This window comes from Culex quinquefasciatus, chromosome 2 (genome assembly GCF_015732765.1).
Source record: "Culex quinquefasciatus strain JHB chromosome 2, VPISU_Cqui_1.0_pri_paternal, whole genome shotgun sequence".
Classification (NCBI taxonomy): Eukaryota; Metazoa; Arthropoda; class Insecta; order Diptera; family Culicidae; genus Culex; species Culex quinquefasciatus.
The window spans coordinates 56,316,950-56,330,366 of record NC_051862.1 but is presented as its reverse complement, the minus strand read 5'-3'; the positions used below and the strand labels follow the sequence as shown (position 1 = coordinate 56,330,366).

General features: G+C 39.8%; 2 protein-coding genes and 1 long non-coding RNA gene across 4 annotated transcripts; 2 read left to right on the top strand and 1 right to left on the bottom strand.

Annotated features, from left to right (window-relative positions):
• Positions 1 to 937: 937 nt before the first annotated feature.
• On the top strand, positions 938 to 9,822 carry LOC6039631. The gene is given in 12 exon segments (XM_038250344.1): positions 938 to 1,184; positions 1,239 to 1,398; positions 1,457 to 1,828; positions 1,884 to 1,995; positions 2,059 to 2,328; positions 2,382 to 2,797; positions 2,856 to 3,137; positions 8,390 to 8,501; positions 8,554 to 8,677; positions 8,680 to 8,828; positions 8,893 to 9,103; positions 9,172 to 9,822. Coding segments are annotated over 10 exon segments (2,553 nt in total). The 5' UTR covers positions 938 to 1,184; positions 1,239 to 1,398; positions 1,457 to 1,476; the 3' UTR covers positions 9,697 to 9,822.
• On the top strand, positions 7,236 to 8,243 carry LOC119767823. 2 transcript variants are annotated; one of them, XR_005277729.1, is made up of 3 exons: positions 7,236 to 7,345; positions 7,409 to 7,620; positions 7,677 to 8,243. It is a non-coding gene; the product is annotated as an uncharacterized LOC119767823 (long non-coding RNA). The 2 variants fall into 2 exon arrangements; XR_005277730.1 differs by having other exon boundaries at positions 7,409 to 7,836; positions 7,892 to 8,243.
• Positions 9,754 to 12,257, bottom strand: LOC6053170. Its single transcript, XM_001869273.2, has 5 exons — positions 11,867 to 12,257; positions 11,673 to 11,801; positions 11,469 to 11,599; positions 11,259 to 11,408; positions 9,754 to 11,196 (listed from the first exon to the last, which is right to left on the bottom strand). Exons 1-5 carry the CDS (start codon positions 12,191 to 12,193, stop codon positions 9,888 to 9,890), a joined length of 2,046 nt encoding a protein of 681 aa, XP_001869308.2. The 5' UTR covers positions 12,194 to 12,257; the 3' UTR covers positions 9,754 to 9,887.
• Positions 12,258 to 13,417: the final 1,160 nt, after the last annotated feature.

The window sequence follows — 13,417 nt, the reverse complement described above, 5'->3', positions numbered from 1 at the left end:
AGTTATGATTTTTTTAAAAATAGTGATTTTTGGAAAAAAATCTAAATTTCATTCAAAAACAAATTGGAAGTAATTTTTTAATGTATAATTGATTTTCCAACCGAAAAGTACTCTACAGATTTTTTGATAAAAGGGCTCTGTTTTCAAGATATGGCCACCGAAAGTTTGATTTTAGCTAGATATTTGCAGTTTTTCAAGAATTGCTCAAGTAAGCCTTTATGTAAATCTGGACGACATATTTGATGGAGTACATAAAATTCCGAAAAAAAAGTATTTTTCATCGAGAAAACAAAAAAAGTTATAAAAACTCTGCCATGTTCCGTTACTTAACTGTAAAAAAATTGGAACTTTTTTAAGGGAAATTCAATAGACTTTTCGAGTCTACTTTAACCCAGAAGGGTATTTTTTTCATTTAAAACATTTTTTTTTCATTTGAAAATTTCGTGTTTTTCCTAACATTGCAGGGTTATGTTTTAGAGTGAAACAGTTTTCTAAAAAATTGTAGAGCAGACAATGATTTGCTTGAAATCATCACAAGTTTTTGAGATTTTACAAAAAAAGGAGCAAATCGTAATTTGCCAGTAAGTCTTGATTTGTTTTGTTCAAATGGAACTCATCAAGAGCTTATTCACAAATGGAACAAAGTCACTGTGTTTTATATAATTGTGAACTCAGGACAAAAAATAAGCTTTACATGAAAAGCTATCAACGTAATTCTTTAACCAGAAGTCTTTGGCTAAATAGCTAATACCTTTGAATAATTGACCAATACTTCTTATATAAGATGTGTGCAAATAGTGGTTTCTGTTATGCAATTCTCCATCTATCTTGATGATGTTTGGTTGATATTTGTTTGAAATTTAAATAAAAGCAAACTCCACTCAAAATGAAGTTTACCATTGAAACCAATTCCAAACTATTAAATTTCGTTCGAGTTTTGGGTAAGTCTGTGATTTCACACCAACTCAGCTAAAGTTATTTTCTTTCCAGTGATGCAATACTTCTCAAAGGACACTTTTTGCACTGTTATTTACCATGATCAAACTCTGAACTGCAGACAAAGTGAACTCTTTGGTGCAGTAAATCAAGCTATTTCCTACGGGCAATTACCAGTTATTAGGATTACTACCGGAACTGGCATGGAACAAGCTCACCTTGAGCTGGCAATCGAACTTGGATGTCAAGTATTGTGTAAGATATTGTGTAATAATAATTGGTGCAATTTTATGTGTTTTCAGTCGTACATAACAATCACTGAAGGAGTAAACTCATTTTTCGATATTAAACTCGCCGTTAAGGATCGTACGAGTCAACGGAGGCGTGATAATTTTTTTTTGATTTTTGTCGATATAATTTCTAACTTCAATTACAATCGGATTCCAGAAGACGCATTCAATTGTTGAGTGATTTGAATCTTTCCATTAGAAGTGTTTGTCAAAAGCATCATCTTTTGCAGTTTATCCAAATTTGTGGTTCATGACACCTTCGGAAAATCTTGCGAACGGATTTGATTTCTACACTCAAAACTTCACGATTTCAGGCTCCACAAAGTTGTACCGAGAAAATAGTTTCAATGTGGAGAAATCATCGTTCACGTTGAATGTCAGCTTGTTCTACGACAAACTCTCCAATTTGGGCGGAAGATCCATCCGAACGGGGATAGTGGACTACATACCGTACGCTACTACGGAATATGTTGGTGCCAACAGAGGAAATGTTGATGCTGTGAACTCTACCCTGTCAAAAGAGTTACACACCGAGGGATTCGAAGGTACTTTGATAGTGGAGTTTTGCAAGTTTTTCAACTGCAATCTTAAGGTGTGGCCTTGTGAGTATCATTCTAAGTTTTAACTGGATCTTGCAATTCATTGAACTAATTTTAGTTGGACCTGATAACTGGGGATACATAAATGATGCCGAAAACGGCGAAGGAATGATCTTTTCTCCATTGAGCAAAATTACGGAGATTGTCATTTCTTCCGTTTACTATCAGTGGTACGTAACATGCTTAAATTTCAATTCTATGATTCTTGCAAATCAATTTTGAACCCATTCAAGGATATACCAGTTTCTGGACTACGCCAGTCCAATTGCTTATTCCTCGATATTGATAATGGTCCCAAGGGCAAAACTCTTGCCAACCGTGTTGACGCCACTGTATCCGTTCAATCCCTCACTGTGGCTCACAATATTCATATCATTAATAGTTATGACGGCAGTTCACTACGGTATCAGTAAACTGAATCTGTTTGGATCACCAAAACCGCGTTTTGAAAAGTCAATCTTTGATATGATCTCCATATATTTAGACCAAGCAATCATTCACAAGTACTGATAATGGTTAAACTTTTCTAGAAGCTTAATCTACGATTCCTTTTCAGAAAAAGCACCTTATCGTACCAAGTACTAATATCATGCGTACTTCTCTCCGGAGTTGTACTGAGCAATTCTTACGCAGGAGGACTCGCAAGTGTTCTGACCGTTCCAAGATACGGCAAATCCCTTGAGACCATTCATGACTTCGCCCAGAGCCCGTACCGCTGGGGAGTTCCAGCAATCGCTTGGATTCTAGCAATCGTTGATGCAGAATCAGTTTGGATCCCGCAATATCTCAACAAACCAAACCAAACTCATCCCAACTTTTTGCAGGTCGATCTCAAAGCCGTCGTCAAAAGTTCGACGTCATTCCGGACGAAGGAAAGCTTTACCAGCGCACCTAGCCGGGGACTTTGGCATCGGAATCGAACTCCTCAACAGTCAGAAGATAACCGTCGGGCCGTACATCCGCGAGGACAACGTGCACCTGCTTGAGCTGCCCAAGCAGATGTTGTACTACAGTTACACAACGGTTGCAGCACAGCGGGGCTGGCCAGTAATGGAGCAGTTGAACCACTTCATCCTGCTGGCCAACCAACACGGGCTCGTGCTGCACTGGGAAAGGCGAGCGCTGCGCAAGAATCAGAGCACCAGGATGGAGGTGGCGCTGGATCCGACGCTTTCCAGACGGCAGCAGGACGAGGTTGTTCAAGCGCTAACTGTGGAACATATTTTTGGGCCGATTTTTATCCTGCTTGTTGGAGCTGCTTTTGCGACGGGGATATTTGTGCTGGAGATTATGTGGCATTCGGTTTGTTTGGGTTTGGAAAGTTTGAAGAAGTATAGGAAATAATTTTAATTTAAATAACAACACAAAAAAGTTAGTCAATTTGACAGACAAATTGAAACTATTAGTAATAAATATAATTTTTCTCACATTTAGTAATTTGTTATAAGGCTTTTTAATATGAATTTATTGATGATAATTTGAAATGGAAGCAAGATCAATTTATGCTGAAAACAGTAACTTCATCTCAGTTTTGACATTCAATCTCTCTCACGTAGACACTTTAAACTTTGAATTTTCCGTAGGGCGTAATATTAAATTAGAGCGTCCAATTTCCCGTCCCGGGAAAAAAAATCCCGGGAATTCCCGGGACTTCCCATAAAAAAAAATTTCCCGTTTTCCAGGAAATTTTTAAATTTCCTTGGAATTCCCGAAATATAAGCAGAAGAATATAATTTCTTAATTTTTGGACCCAATTTTTTTTAAATGCTATAGAAAAAATGAAGAAACCTTGTTTAACGAAAATATATTATTACAATTCAGGTAAACTTTTTCAAGAATAATTGGATATCGAATAAAGAATATTTAAACCCTTTACTGCCAAAGCAAAATTGAGATTTTTACAAGAAGAATTACTTCAATTCAATAAAAAAAATTAAGTAAAAGAATTATGGAGCACTGGTGCAACAATGGGTGTTAGAAAGTTTAACATAAAAAAGGTAAAGGGATAATGTCAATTTATCTTAGAATATAAATCATGTTTTCGTTCTATGAGAAAACATTTAACAGAAGTCAACTATAAACCTGAAAACCATGTGAAAAAAAAAAAACATTACAAAATCATTTAAAAATTACTTTGTATTGTTTAAGAGGTGCCCGAAAAAGCAAACATAGTTTAAAAACTTGCTCCTAATATGTGAAAATATTGAGTTGTTTAATGTAAAACAAACACGAAAAGTTTAATTTTTAAGGAAAAACTAAAAAGCTCAACCATTTTGTTCAAGAGCTGAAACCAGTATAACTTGGCTTAGAAAAGTTATTTGTTATGAAAACAATAATTTCTGAATGATCATATTCGATTTTACATAATGTGTCCAACCATACACTCTCAAACTGGTCACAGAGGCAAGTTTAAAAATAAATAAGATTGTGGAGTACGGATTCATTTAACTAACTGTTCAGAAACTTTGATGAAAAAAATCTTCTCAACAAAAAATATCAGAGATCATTTTTTTTTTATTTATTACACAATTTGGATGCTAGGCGTTAATCAACCTAAGGCCTTTTCCAGGATGCCCTCGAAAGACTTAGAGGGTTAGATTAGATTATTCATTACACAATTTGAGCTTATAAAATGAACTTATGAATTTACACTTATTTTAACCATTAGAGTCGCTGTCCTAATCAACTTTGATGCAAAATATGATTTAGAACCAAGATTAGAACAATTTTCAATAAATTTAAAATTTCCCGGGAAATTGGTAGAAAATTTCCCCTTTCCCGGGAAATTTGTAACCCCGGGAAATTGGACGCTTTATATTAAATTATTGGCTCTTTTGAAAATGTTTGTTTTGATTTGAAAATTTAGAAATTATTGTTTTCGAAAATATAGGAAAATTACACGAATGTTTCATATTTGAACATTGTAAATCGGACCATTAGTTGCTGAGATATCGACGTTAGAAAATGGTGGGTGAGACGAAGTAAACATCAATTTTCCTGTTTTTAAACCTTTGCATAGCAATATCTCAGCAACTAAAGGTCGTATCAACAAAGTTCATTACAGTAAAATATAGAGAATTTTCTCTGCTTTTCAAAAATATTTTTCCCAAATTAGGCCCATTTTACAATCTTCCGGACTTTTGCTTAAATCGTTTTTTAGCGTAACTTTTGAAGTGCTTAACTAAACTTTGTAATTTTCAATAGCGACTTATAGGACTCCAAGACGGATCAAATGAGGCCAAAACGGTCCAAATCGGTTCAGCCAGTGCCGAGATAATCCAGTGCAATTTTTTTGATCAACATCCCACCACACACACAGACATTTGCTCAGAATTTGATTCTGAGTCGATATGTATACATGAAGGTGGGTCTAGGAAGTCATATTAAGAATTTCGTTTTTCGAGTGATTTTATAGCCTTTCATCAGTAAGGTGAGGAAGGCAAAACGGTACACTTTATCAAAATTTCACAAAAGTACTTTTTGATTGCAAGGGGTAAATAACACGGGAATACCAAATTTTGGTATTACTTGAGCAAATAACAGCGACCAAAATGTACCCTTGGTTGCCCAGTAATAGATGGTAAAATACCATGAAATCATACCAAAGTCTTGTATGTGGAAGGGCACAACAATACCAAACCATGTTATTCCAAGGGTAAAATAATAACTCAAAATAGAACCATTTCAATACCAAGTTGAGGTCTTCTGGATTTTTGAACATTGCTTGAATACCAAAACTTGGTATTGCCATGGTTTTATTTTTAGGTATTCCCGCGCCCTTGGAAAATCATATTTTGGTATTCCTGTGGTCTTCCACATACATGATTTTGGTATAATTTGATAGTATTTTACCATCTATTACTGGGCAAACAAGAGCACATTTTGGTCGCTGATATTTGCACAAGTAATACCAAAATTTGGTATTTTCATACCATTTTTAGTGCAGCAGTTGCAGTTAGTGAAAAAACGGAAATGATCCATATGCAACAGCCAAATCTACTCACCTGATGATTCCATGTTGTTCTTAGTGATATTCTTCACCACACCGAATGCATTTGTCATTGATGAACGGTCTGTGCATGAAGTTCTTGAAGATTCTGAAAAATAACAAGATTGAAAAATAAGTGTTATTAAAATAAAACTGGATTGAAATTCACCAAAATTCAATAATCTTTCGATTGACTCGTTTTTCAAAGTATTTGGTTTTTTTTCAAGTCATTTTAGCGCAAAATTTATTATCTTGTCCAAATTGGTAAAAAAAATCCAATAGTTTTTGGGAAAATTGATGAAACCTTTCAATACCAAAATAATACCAAAATGTGCCATCCTGACTTCGAAAATTTTCCACAATTTCAAGTCATTTCTGTAGGGGGTATATCAAAAATGTTTAAAATCAAGTTTGAAATTTCCGGTTTTGAATGAAAGCATTCGCTTTGAGACATGATTTTAGCGCAAAATTAATTATTTTGTCAAAATTGGTCAAAGTTTTCCCATAGTTTCAGAGGAATTTGATAAAATACTGTAATACCAAAAGAATAACAAAATGTGGTGTCCAACCATTGACAAATTCGGCAATTTTGCAATATCAAAACAATACCTTAAATTGGTATGATACCACATTTTGCTCTTGCATAATCCTTAAGATAAATTTTAAAGGGTCCAGGAATACCAAAATTTGGTATTGATACCAGAGAAAGGTATTATTACGCATTTCCCTTGTTATTTACCCATGCTCGGGATACCGAAGGCACCAAAAAAGTTTCAGCCGGATTAAAAATACAAATATTCAAATTAAAAAAAAAATAGATCGATTTCATAGAGAACTGCTCATCAGATAAAATTTTGAAAGATGATTTCCCATTGCCAACTTGACTGGACACAAATAGCACGTTAGAAGTGAACAATTGTTTTTAGTTGCCTGTTGAATGTTTCAAAGCAATGCAAAAAAATGAAGCAGATTGATTCATGCCTGTTTGATACTATCAGTAACAATAATTCAAATGATTTGATACGCATGTTTTTTTTTAAATAGCTGCTTATGCTGATGTAATGCTTTCTTGACTCATATGCCATTTGCCTAGAGCTAAATTTTTGACATTCTGTAAACAAAAATACAAAAAAAATAAAATAAAATTCTGAAATTCTTTTTTTTCTGAAAATTTTCTTTTTTAAAATAAAAGATATCATGCCTAAGCTAAAATGAGAGGCGCGTGTCATTTATTGATTACGCATTACGTTTTAATGAATATAATTTATCTTAATAACTCTTTAAGGCAGCTTGTCGATAGTGGAGCAGTGGGTGCGTTTAAAAGAACAACTTACAACGATTGGCTACGCACAATAAATGAAACTGGTATTCAAAGATATAAGTATCACTAACAATCAAGCGTATTGCTGAATCATTTTCAAGTAGAGAGTGATTCATAGAAGTTGTGCTTGAGACTGCGTGGGAGTTAGATCTGAGGATGATTTCACCGGTTGAAGTCAGTGTTCACTTATCCAATCTTTTAAATTTTCTTAGTAAGAGAAAACGCTTCAATCTACTTGATCGGTATGGTTGAACTAATAAGTTGAACATTTCAGTCCCAAAATTGTTGTTGGAAAACAACTACTGCACAGTTATTTATTACGATCAAAACTTAGACAGCGCGCAAAATGAGTGCAATCGTCAGTGTCAGTTTCGAGCTGCAGCCGGGCAAGAGTTGCTCCTCCATGGAGTTCCAACCGTTTGGATTGCAGCTGGAACGGATCACATGGAGGCTCAACTAAAAAATGCAATCGAAATTGGATGTCAGGTGTCGCTTCAATCTTGAAGTCTTGAATTTTTGATAAAATATTCATTTTTTCGCAGTCTTACATGACCTTCACCGATAATCCAACGAGCTTTTTGAAAATGAAGCTTTACCTCAACGATCGAACTGCGCAACGAATTCGCGATACAAACTTTCTCATGTTTTATGAAAATGTGACCTTGGTGAACAATAATCACGTTTTCAGAGAAGCAATGAAATGTTACCATCAAATACCTGTTTTAAAATCCTTTTGAAGAATATGAATTTGTTCTAGATTACCCAAACTTCTGGATTGTAACCCCTTCCAAACCACTCGGGTACGAAATATTCACTCAAAACTACTCTGCGAAGGATGCGCCACAACTCTTCTCTGAGAATAGCATTGATATTTTGAACGCATCAAACTCGTCGACATTTTCGGATAAAATATTTGATCTGGGTGGACGGGACGTCAACGTTGGAGTAGTCGACTACGGTCCGTACTGTTTGACGGAAAATGTTGGCGAAAATCGGGAAATGCGGACGCCTTCAACTCTACGCTGAGAAAGGAGCTCCAGATTGAAGGTTTGGAGGAAATCTGATTATCGAGTTTTGCAAACTGAGGAACTGTACCCTAAAGCTGCTACCATGTGAGATTGCTTGTTGAAGGTTTTTTAGGCTGGCAACACTGGCACTGCTGCTGAGTGATGTTGGAAGAGAATTCATTTAGACTCTTCTTTGGACAGTGTTGCCAGCATTTACAAAACAAGGTCTAATTTTAACTGATTTCCAGTTGGACCGGACAACTGGGGCTACATCGACGAGAATGGAACTGGCGATGGAATGTTGTACGCGACATACCTGAAAAAGACGGAGCTATCGATTTGCTGTACATCTTTCGATTGGTACTTACTTCAGCTTCCAATCACAGATAATTCGTGAACCTTCCATTTTCAGGGTCCAAGACATTCTCGACGGCAGTCAATCGATCGCTTACTCGTCCATGAAGATCTTAGTTCCACGAGCGAAACTACTACCGACCTACCTTACTCCGGTCTATCCTTTCAGTTCCAACCTGTGGATATCGATCTTCGTAACGTTGACTTCTATGAGCGTTGTACTCCACGGTATTACGGCGCTAAACTCTTTCCGAGATGCTCTGGACCAGCCGGCGTTTGTGAAGTCCATCTTCGATACGATCGCGATCTTCTTGGATCAGGGAATCTTTTAAAGTGAGTAGCTCTAGTCAAACTCATCAAACTTCCAAATCCGGCTACAAACTTCACGTTTTTCTAGCTTATCAACCCACTCGTATCGTAGCCTCATTTGCTTTATAATGCTGTCCGGAGTCGTGCTCAGTAACTCCTACTCCGGTGGCCTGGCGAGTGTCCTCACTATTCCCAGATTCGAAAAATCGCTGGACACGATCCATAACTTCGCCTTGAGCCAGTACCGGTGGGCAGCACCTTCAATCGCTTGGACCTTCACGATAGCTGACGCGGAAACGGTTTGAACAAACTACCATCAAACCCCCCAAAACAAACCCAAACCCAACCTCAAACCCACCCATTCCAGCCCGACCTTCAAGCCGTGGTCCGCAAGATCGAGGTCATTCCCGACCCGGACCAGCTGTACCGGCGATCCCTCCGCGGCGACATCGGCATCGGCATCGAGCTGCTCAACAGCCAAAAGTTCTACGTGGGACCGTACGTCCGCGAGGACAACGTGCACCTGTTCGAGACGCTGAAAGAAATCACCTACTACGACTACACGGCCGGGGTGTCCCAGCGGGGGTGGCCCCTGATGGGGTACTTTAACAAGTTTGTGCTCGAGGTGGTCCAGGGAGGGTTCTTGATCTACTGGGAGCGGGAAATGCTGCGCAAGTTCCAGAGCAATCGGCTCGCGTTGGCACTGGAACCGATCATAACGGGGCGCCGGCCGGATGTGGCCCTGCAGAGGTTGGCCGTGGGTCACATTTTGGGACCGCTGTATTTGCTGTTTATGGGGACCGTGGTTGCGGCCGTGGTTTTTGTGCTGGAGCTGGTTTGGTATTCGGCTAAAGGGTTTCGGAAGGATCGTCGAGTCAGTGCTTGGGAGTAGCTTGAGGATTTTGATTATCATAACAGTTTAATGTTTATTTTTCAAAAGCACATGTTTTTTTTTTAATGTTTAAACATAATAAAGTTTTTAAAACAATTGTTTTTGTGAGGTGTGTTGTCAAACAAACTAGTAATTTTGCAAAGTACTCTTGTACTGTGAACTCCACTTCCGGTCTACTCCGCGTGAGCCACTCAAACCCTCCTCATGGTGCAATCCCGCGCCTCAATCTCGTCACAAACCTCCCAAAAGAGCGTATTCATCGCCTCCAGCAGCAGCTCCGCGTACTTTTCGTCCTGCTTGGGAAACATCAGGATACAGCGGGCCGTCTCCTTGGCCAAACATTCTCGGCCCCGTTTGGGTCGCCTCGCCCGCTGCCGGTCAATTTCCAACCGCAGCACGTCGATGGCGGCCCGCGTCCGCGTTTCGACGTTCCGCTGGACGATGGCCCGGTACTTGAGCAGGTTCGTCTCGAGGAAGCGTTTTTGACGCTGAGTTAGGTGGACCAGCGGGTGGTCCTCGGCGGAGATTAGACGTTCGGTGCGGGCCGCGATTGTGGAGGGGATTACGAGTTCTTCGGAGGATTCGGTCAGGTCTACGATGGAGTCGTCGGCTGAGGAGCCGACAAAGTGTTCTACCAGGGAGGTCGCTGAGGTGACCGGAGTTGGGGGTCGGTTCCGGGTTCGTTTGAAGGTTTCCTGCTCGGTTTGGTACTCGTCGACGATTTCGACTTCGCCGATTGAAACACGATGACTTCCGGTAGGGCTTTGCATCGAGGATCGGCGCCACTTGACGCTCCAGGGGCCGCACAGGACGGACATGCGTTGCTGACGTTGCTCGGCGAGGATTCGCTCGCGCATGTTGACCGCGATCTGGCCGATGAACAGGCAGTTTGCGTCCACGGTTTGGGCTTTGATCTGGTCCATGATTTCGAGCAGGGCCTTGCCGGTGTAACGCACCGTTTGTCTGTCCAGCGGAAGCTGCTCAGACGGCATCGTGGTCAGATCGTGGATGTACTGCTTGGCCGTATCGATGATCTGGGTGCTACTGATCGTTGGGCTTATTGTTTCGTGAATGTTGTACGCAAAGTCAACCGCATGCCTAACAGAAGCTTGTGAAAGTCCGTGACTCAAGTGTGGTTGCCGCACCCTAATAGCATTCCACGCCTTGAGCATCGCATTGATCATGGCAGATTTGGATCGTTTGTTGTACCGGCTTGCCAGGTTTCGAGCCTTGCGTTGAGTCAGCTGACGCTCAAACTGCTCCTGTTGGGCCAACGACTTGAGCATTCGCCGCTCAACGTTGCGTTGGTTCTCATGCAAGAAAATCTCCAGCTGGTGCTCACGTTCTTCCTCCGCTTGTTGAGCCGATATGAACAGCATCTTGTGACGTTCTTTGGTCATGATCCGCTTTGACTCCAGCGTTCGCTTCTTCAGGATCGCCATACGCTTCGTTCTGTACTGGTCCTTTTCACGCAACTTTCGTCGCAATCGAAGACAGTAGCTGAAAGCAATCAATCATCATGTTAAATTCAACCCTTAAATGCCTCATCAAGCTCCAATTACGATTTCCTGGACGCCCTGAGCAACGCATTGTTGTGCTTGACCTGAAGTGCTAGCAGGAAGCCGTCGTACAGAGCGATCCGTCTGTCCTTGCCCTTTGCCTCCCAGAATTGCTGCAATTGTCGGTTGTACTTGGCAATCGATTGAAGAGCTCTGAGAATAGAACGGGAATTACTCATAAACTTATTCAAAATTAAATAAAACAGAACTGACCTCTGCTTCTTAGCTTCCCGTAAGGCACGGCCATGACACCTGATTCGCTCGTGCTTGCCCTCAAAGTCGTAGTGCCGCTGGATGTGTAGGGCGGCCACGTGGTTGCGGTGCTGCTGCCACCATGTGCGGTCCTGAAATTTAGGAGGGGGAAAGAATATCAAATGTATCAGAAAGAAGAACACTCGATGTAAATCAAAAACTCACCAACTTCTGAAACTCCTTCTTGATCCTATTTCGATGCAGCTTCCACAGGTAAGACCTAAACCGGTTGAACTCCAACAAAGAGCAAACCACATCGTCCCTATCGTCAACGAGCTCCTGCTCGACAATCTCCTAAAAGTCAAAATCAAATTAAAAAAAATCCCCCAAAATTTCAATCCCCAAATCTCGCATCTCACATCCTTAAACGCCTCCACCTCAAAGTGCTCCCGCAGATGTTTATCGTGCAGCGGCATGTACCCGTATGAGACATCGTGTCCCAACGGGTCACTCAGGTCAAACTCGCGCAGATCGTGCGGCTTTGCCCACAGGTGCTCGCTGAGTTTTCCCCGCCGGAAAGCGGGTGGATGGACGGGGCAAGCATTGGCGGGGAGTTTCCGGTCCAGCGGGAGCTTTTCCCACTGGGGTAGTCCTCCGAAGGCGGGACACGCTTCCGGGGGTTTTGGGATGGACTGCTCGAGCTTGGAGTAGGTCGTGGGCCGGCGGACGTGCAAGAAGGACGTCATTTTGGGGGCGTTGATGGTGGTTCGAGGGTTTGGACGGAAACGAAACAAATACGGATTGCTAGGATGGAACATTTTGCTGATATTTTTAAAAATTGAATTCGATTGAAATAAAATCGTAAGATTTTTTTAAGTTTTAATTAGAAAGGTCCCATAAATAAAGAGAATTCCAGCGCTTATAGGACCTTCAAAACAAATCTAGATATGTTTTTTTAACTGATTCAAGGCGGTTTCAAAAACACCCATAAAGCAAAAAAAAAAATCTAAATTTGTTTATCTACAAGCTAACCCCGCCTCTACAGCGGCTTCGATCTAACAAATCGCCAAAAATCAATTTTTAAACCATTTTTTTTTATTTTTAAAAATCATTGGGAAGAAGAACTCTTGGTTTGTAATGTCATTTTTTAGGAGCCCTTTTGGCTGTGTTTTTTGAAGTATGTAGTAATTTTTGTAGTGTCTCAGACTAAGCCTCTACGCATGTTTTGAAAATTCAAATCATAATGGTTCCAATTTATAGCAGAAAATGAAAAAAGTGACTGTAAAAACATGGGAAAAAAGGTAGGGAACATGTAATGATATGTGTAATAATAATATTTTCAAAGTGTCTCTTTTCCTCCTTTAAAATCGAGCAATCAAGCAGGCTAACATAAATTTTCAGCATAACAACGATTTTTGGAAAAAAAGAACTTATTATGAAACATTTTATTTAAAAATTGGTATTTTTTCGGGTACCGTTTTTTGAATAGTTCTCATTAACCTACAACTTTGCCAAATACACCAAAATGATCAGAAAATTCCTTCAAAAGATACAGATTATTTTGAAATTATGTACCACTTTAGTATGGACAGCTGCCATAATTGTTTGGAGCTCCAACAAATGTTAAGCCTAATAAAAAACACAAAAAATGCATTAAATCGCCCGATTTCAAAAAGAATGGCTAAGCTGGGAAAATTGAAAATGATTGATTGCGAATAAAGAAGTAAAATGAGCACGTTTTGCACTTCGATATTTTGAATATATTGCAAACAACTTTTCATGCAACTTGCATGACACATTTTCTTCTTTGCAATTTGCCTTTTTTGTAAAGGGTCTACACTCTGCCTTTTTTGTAAAGGGTCGAACACTCATCACTAAATCGCACATGCTGCTTGGATACGCTGACGACATCGACATCATTGGTATCGATCGTCGTTCAGTGGAGGAGGCGTTCGTCCCTTTCAAGCGGG

Excerpts from the sequence above, each read along its gene's own strand:
- LOC6053170 (XM_001869273.2), bottom strand. The coding sequence starts at position 12,193 with ATGACGTCCTTCTTGCACGTCCGCCGGCCCACGACCTACTCCAAGCTC. Across the intron at positions 11,600-11,672 it reads AGAAGGAGTTTCAGAAGTTG|GACCGCACATGGTGGCAGCA; the intron begins GTGAGTTTTTGA and ends CCTAAATTTCAG. Across the intron at positions 11,197-11,258 it reads CTCAGGGCGTCCAGGAAATC|CTACTGTCTTCGATTGCGAC; the intron begins GTAATTGGAGCT and ends GATTGCTTTCAG.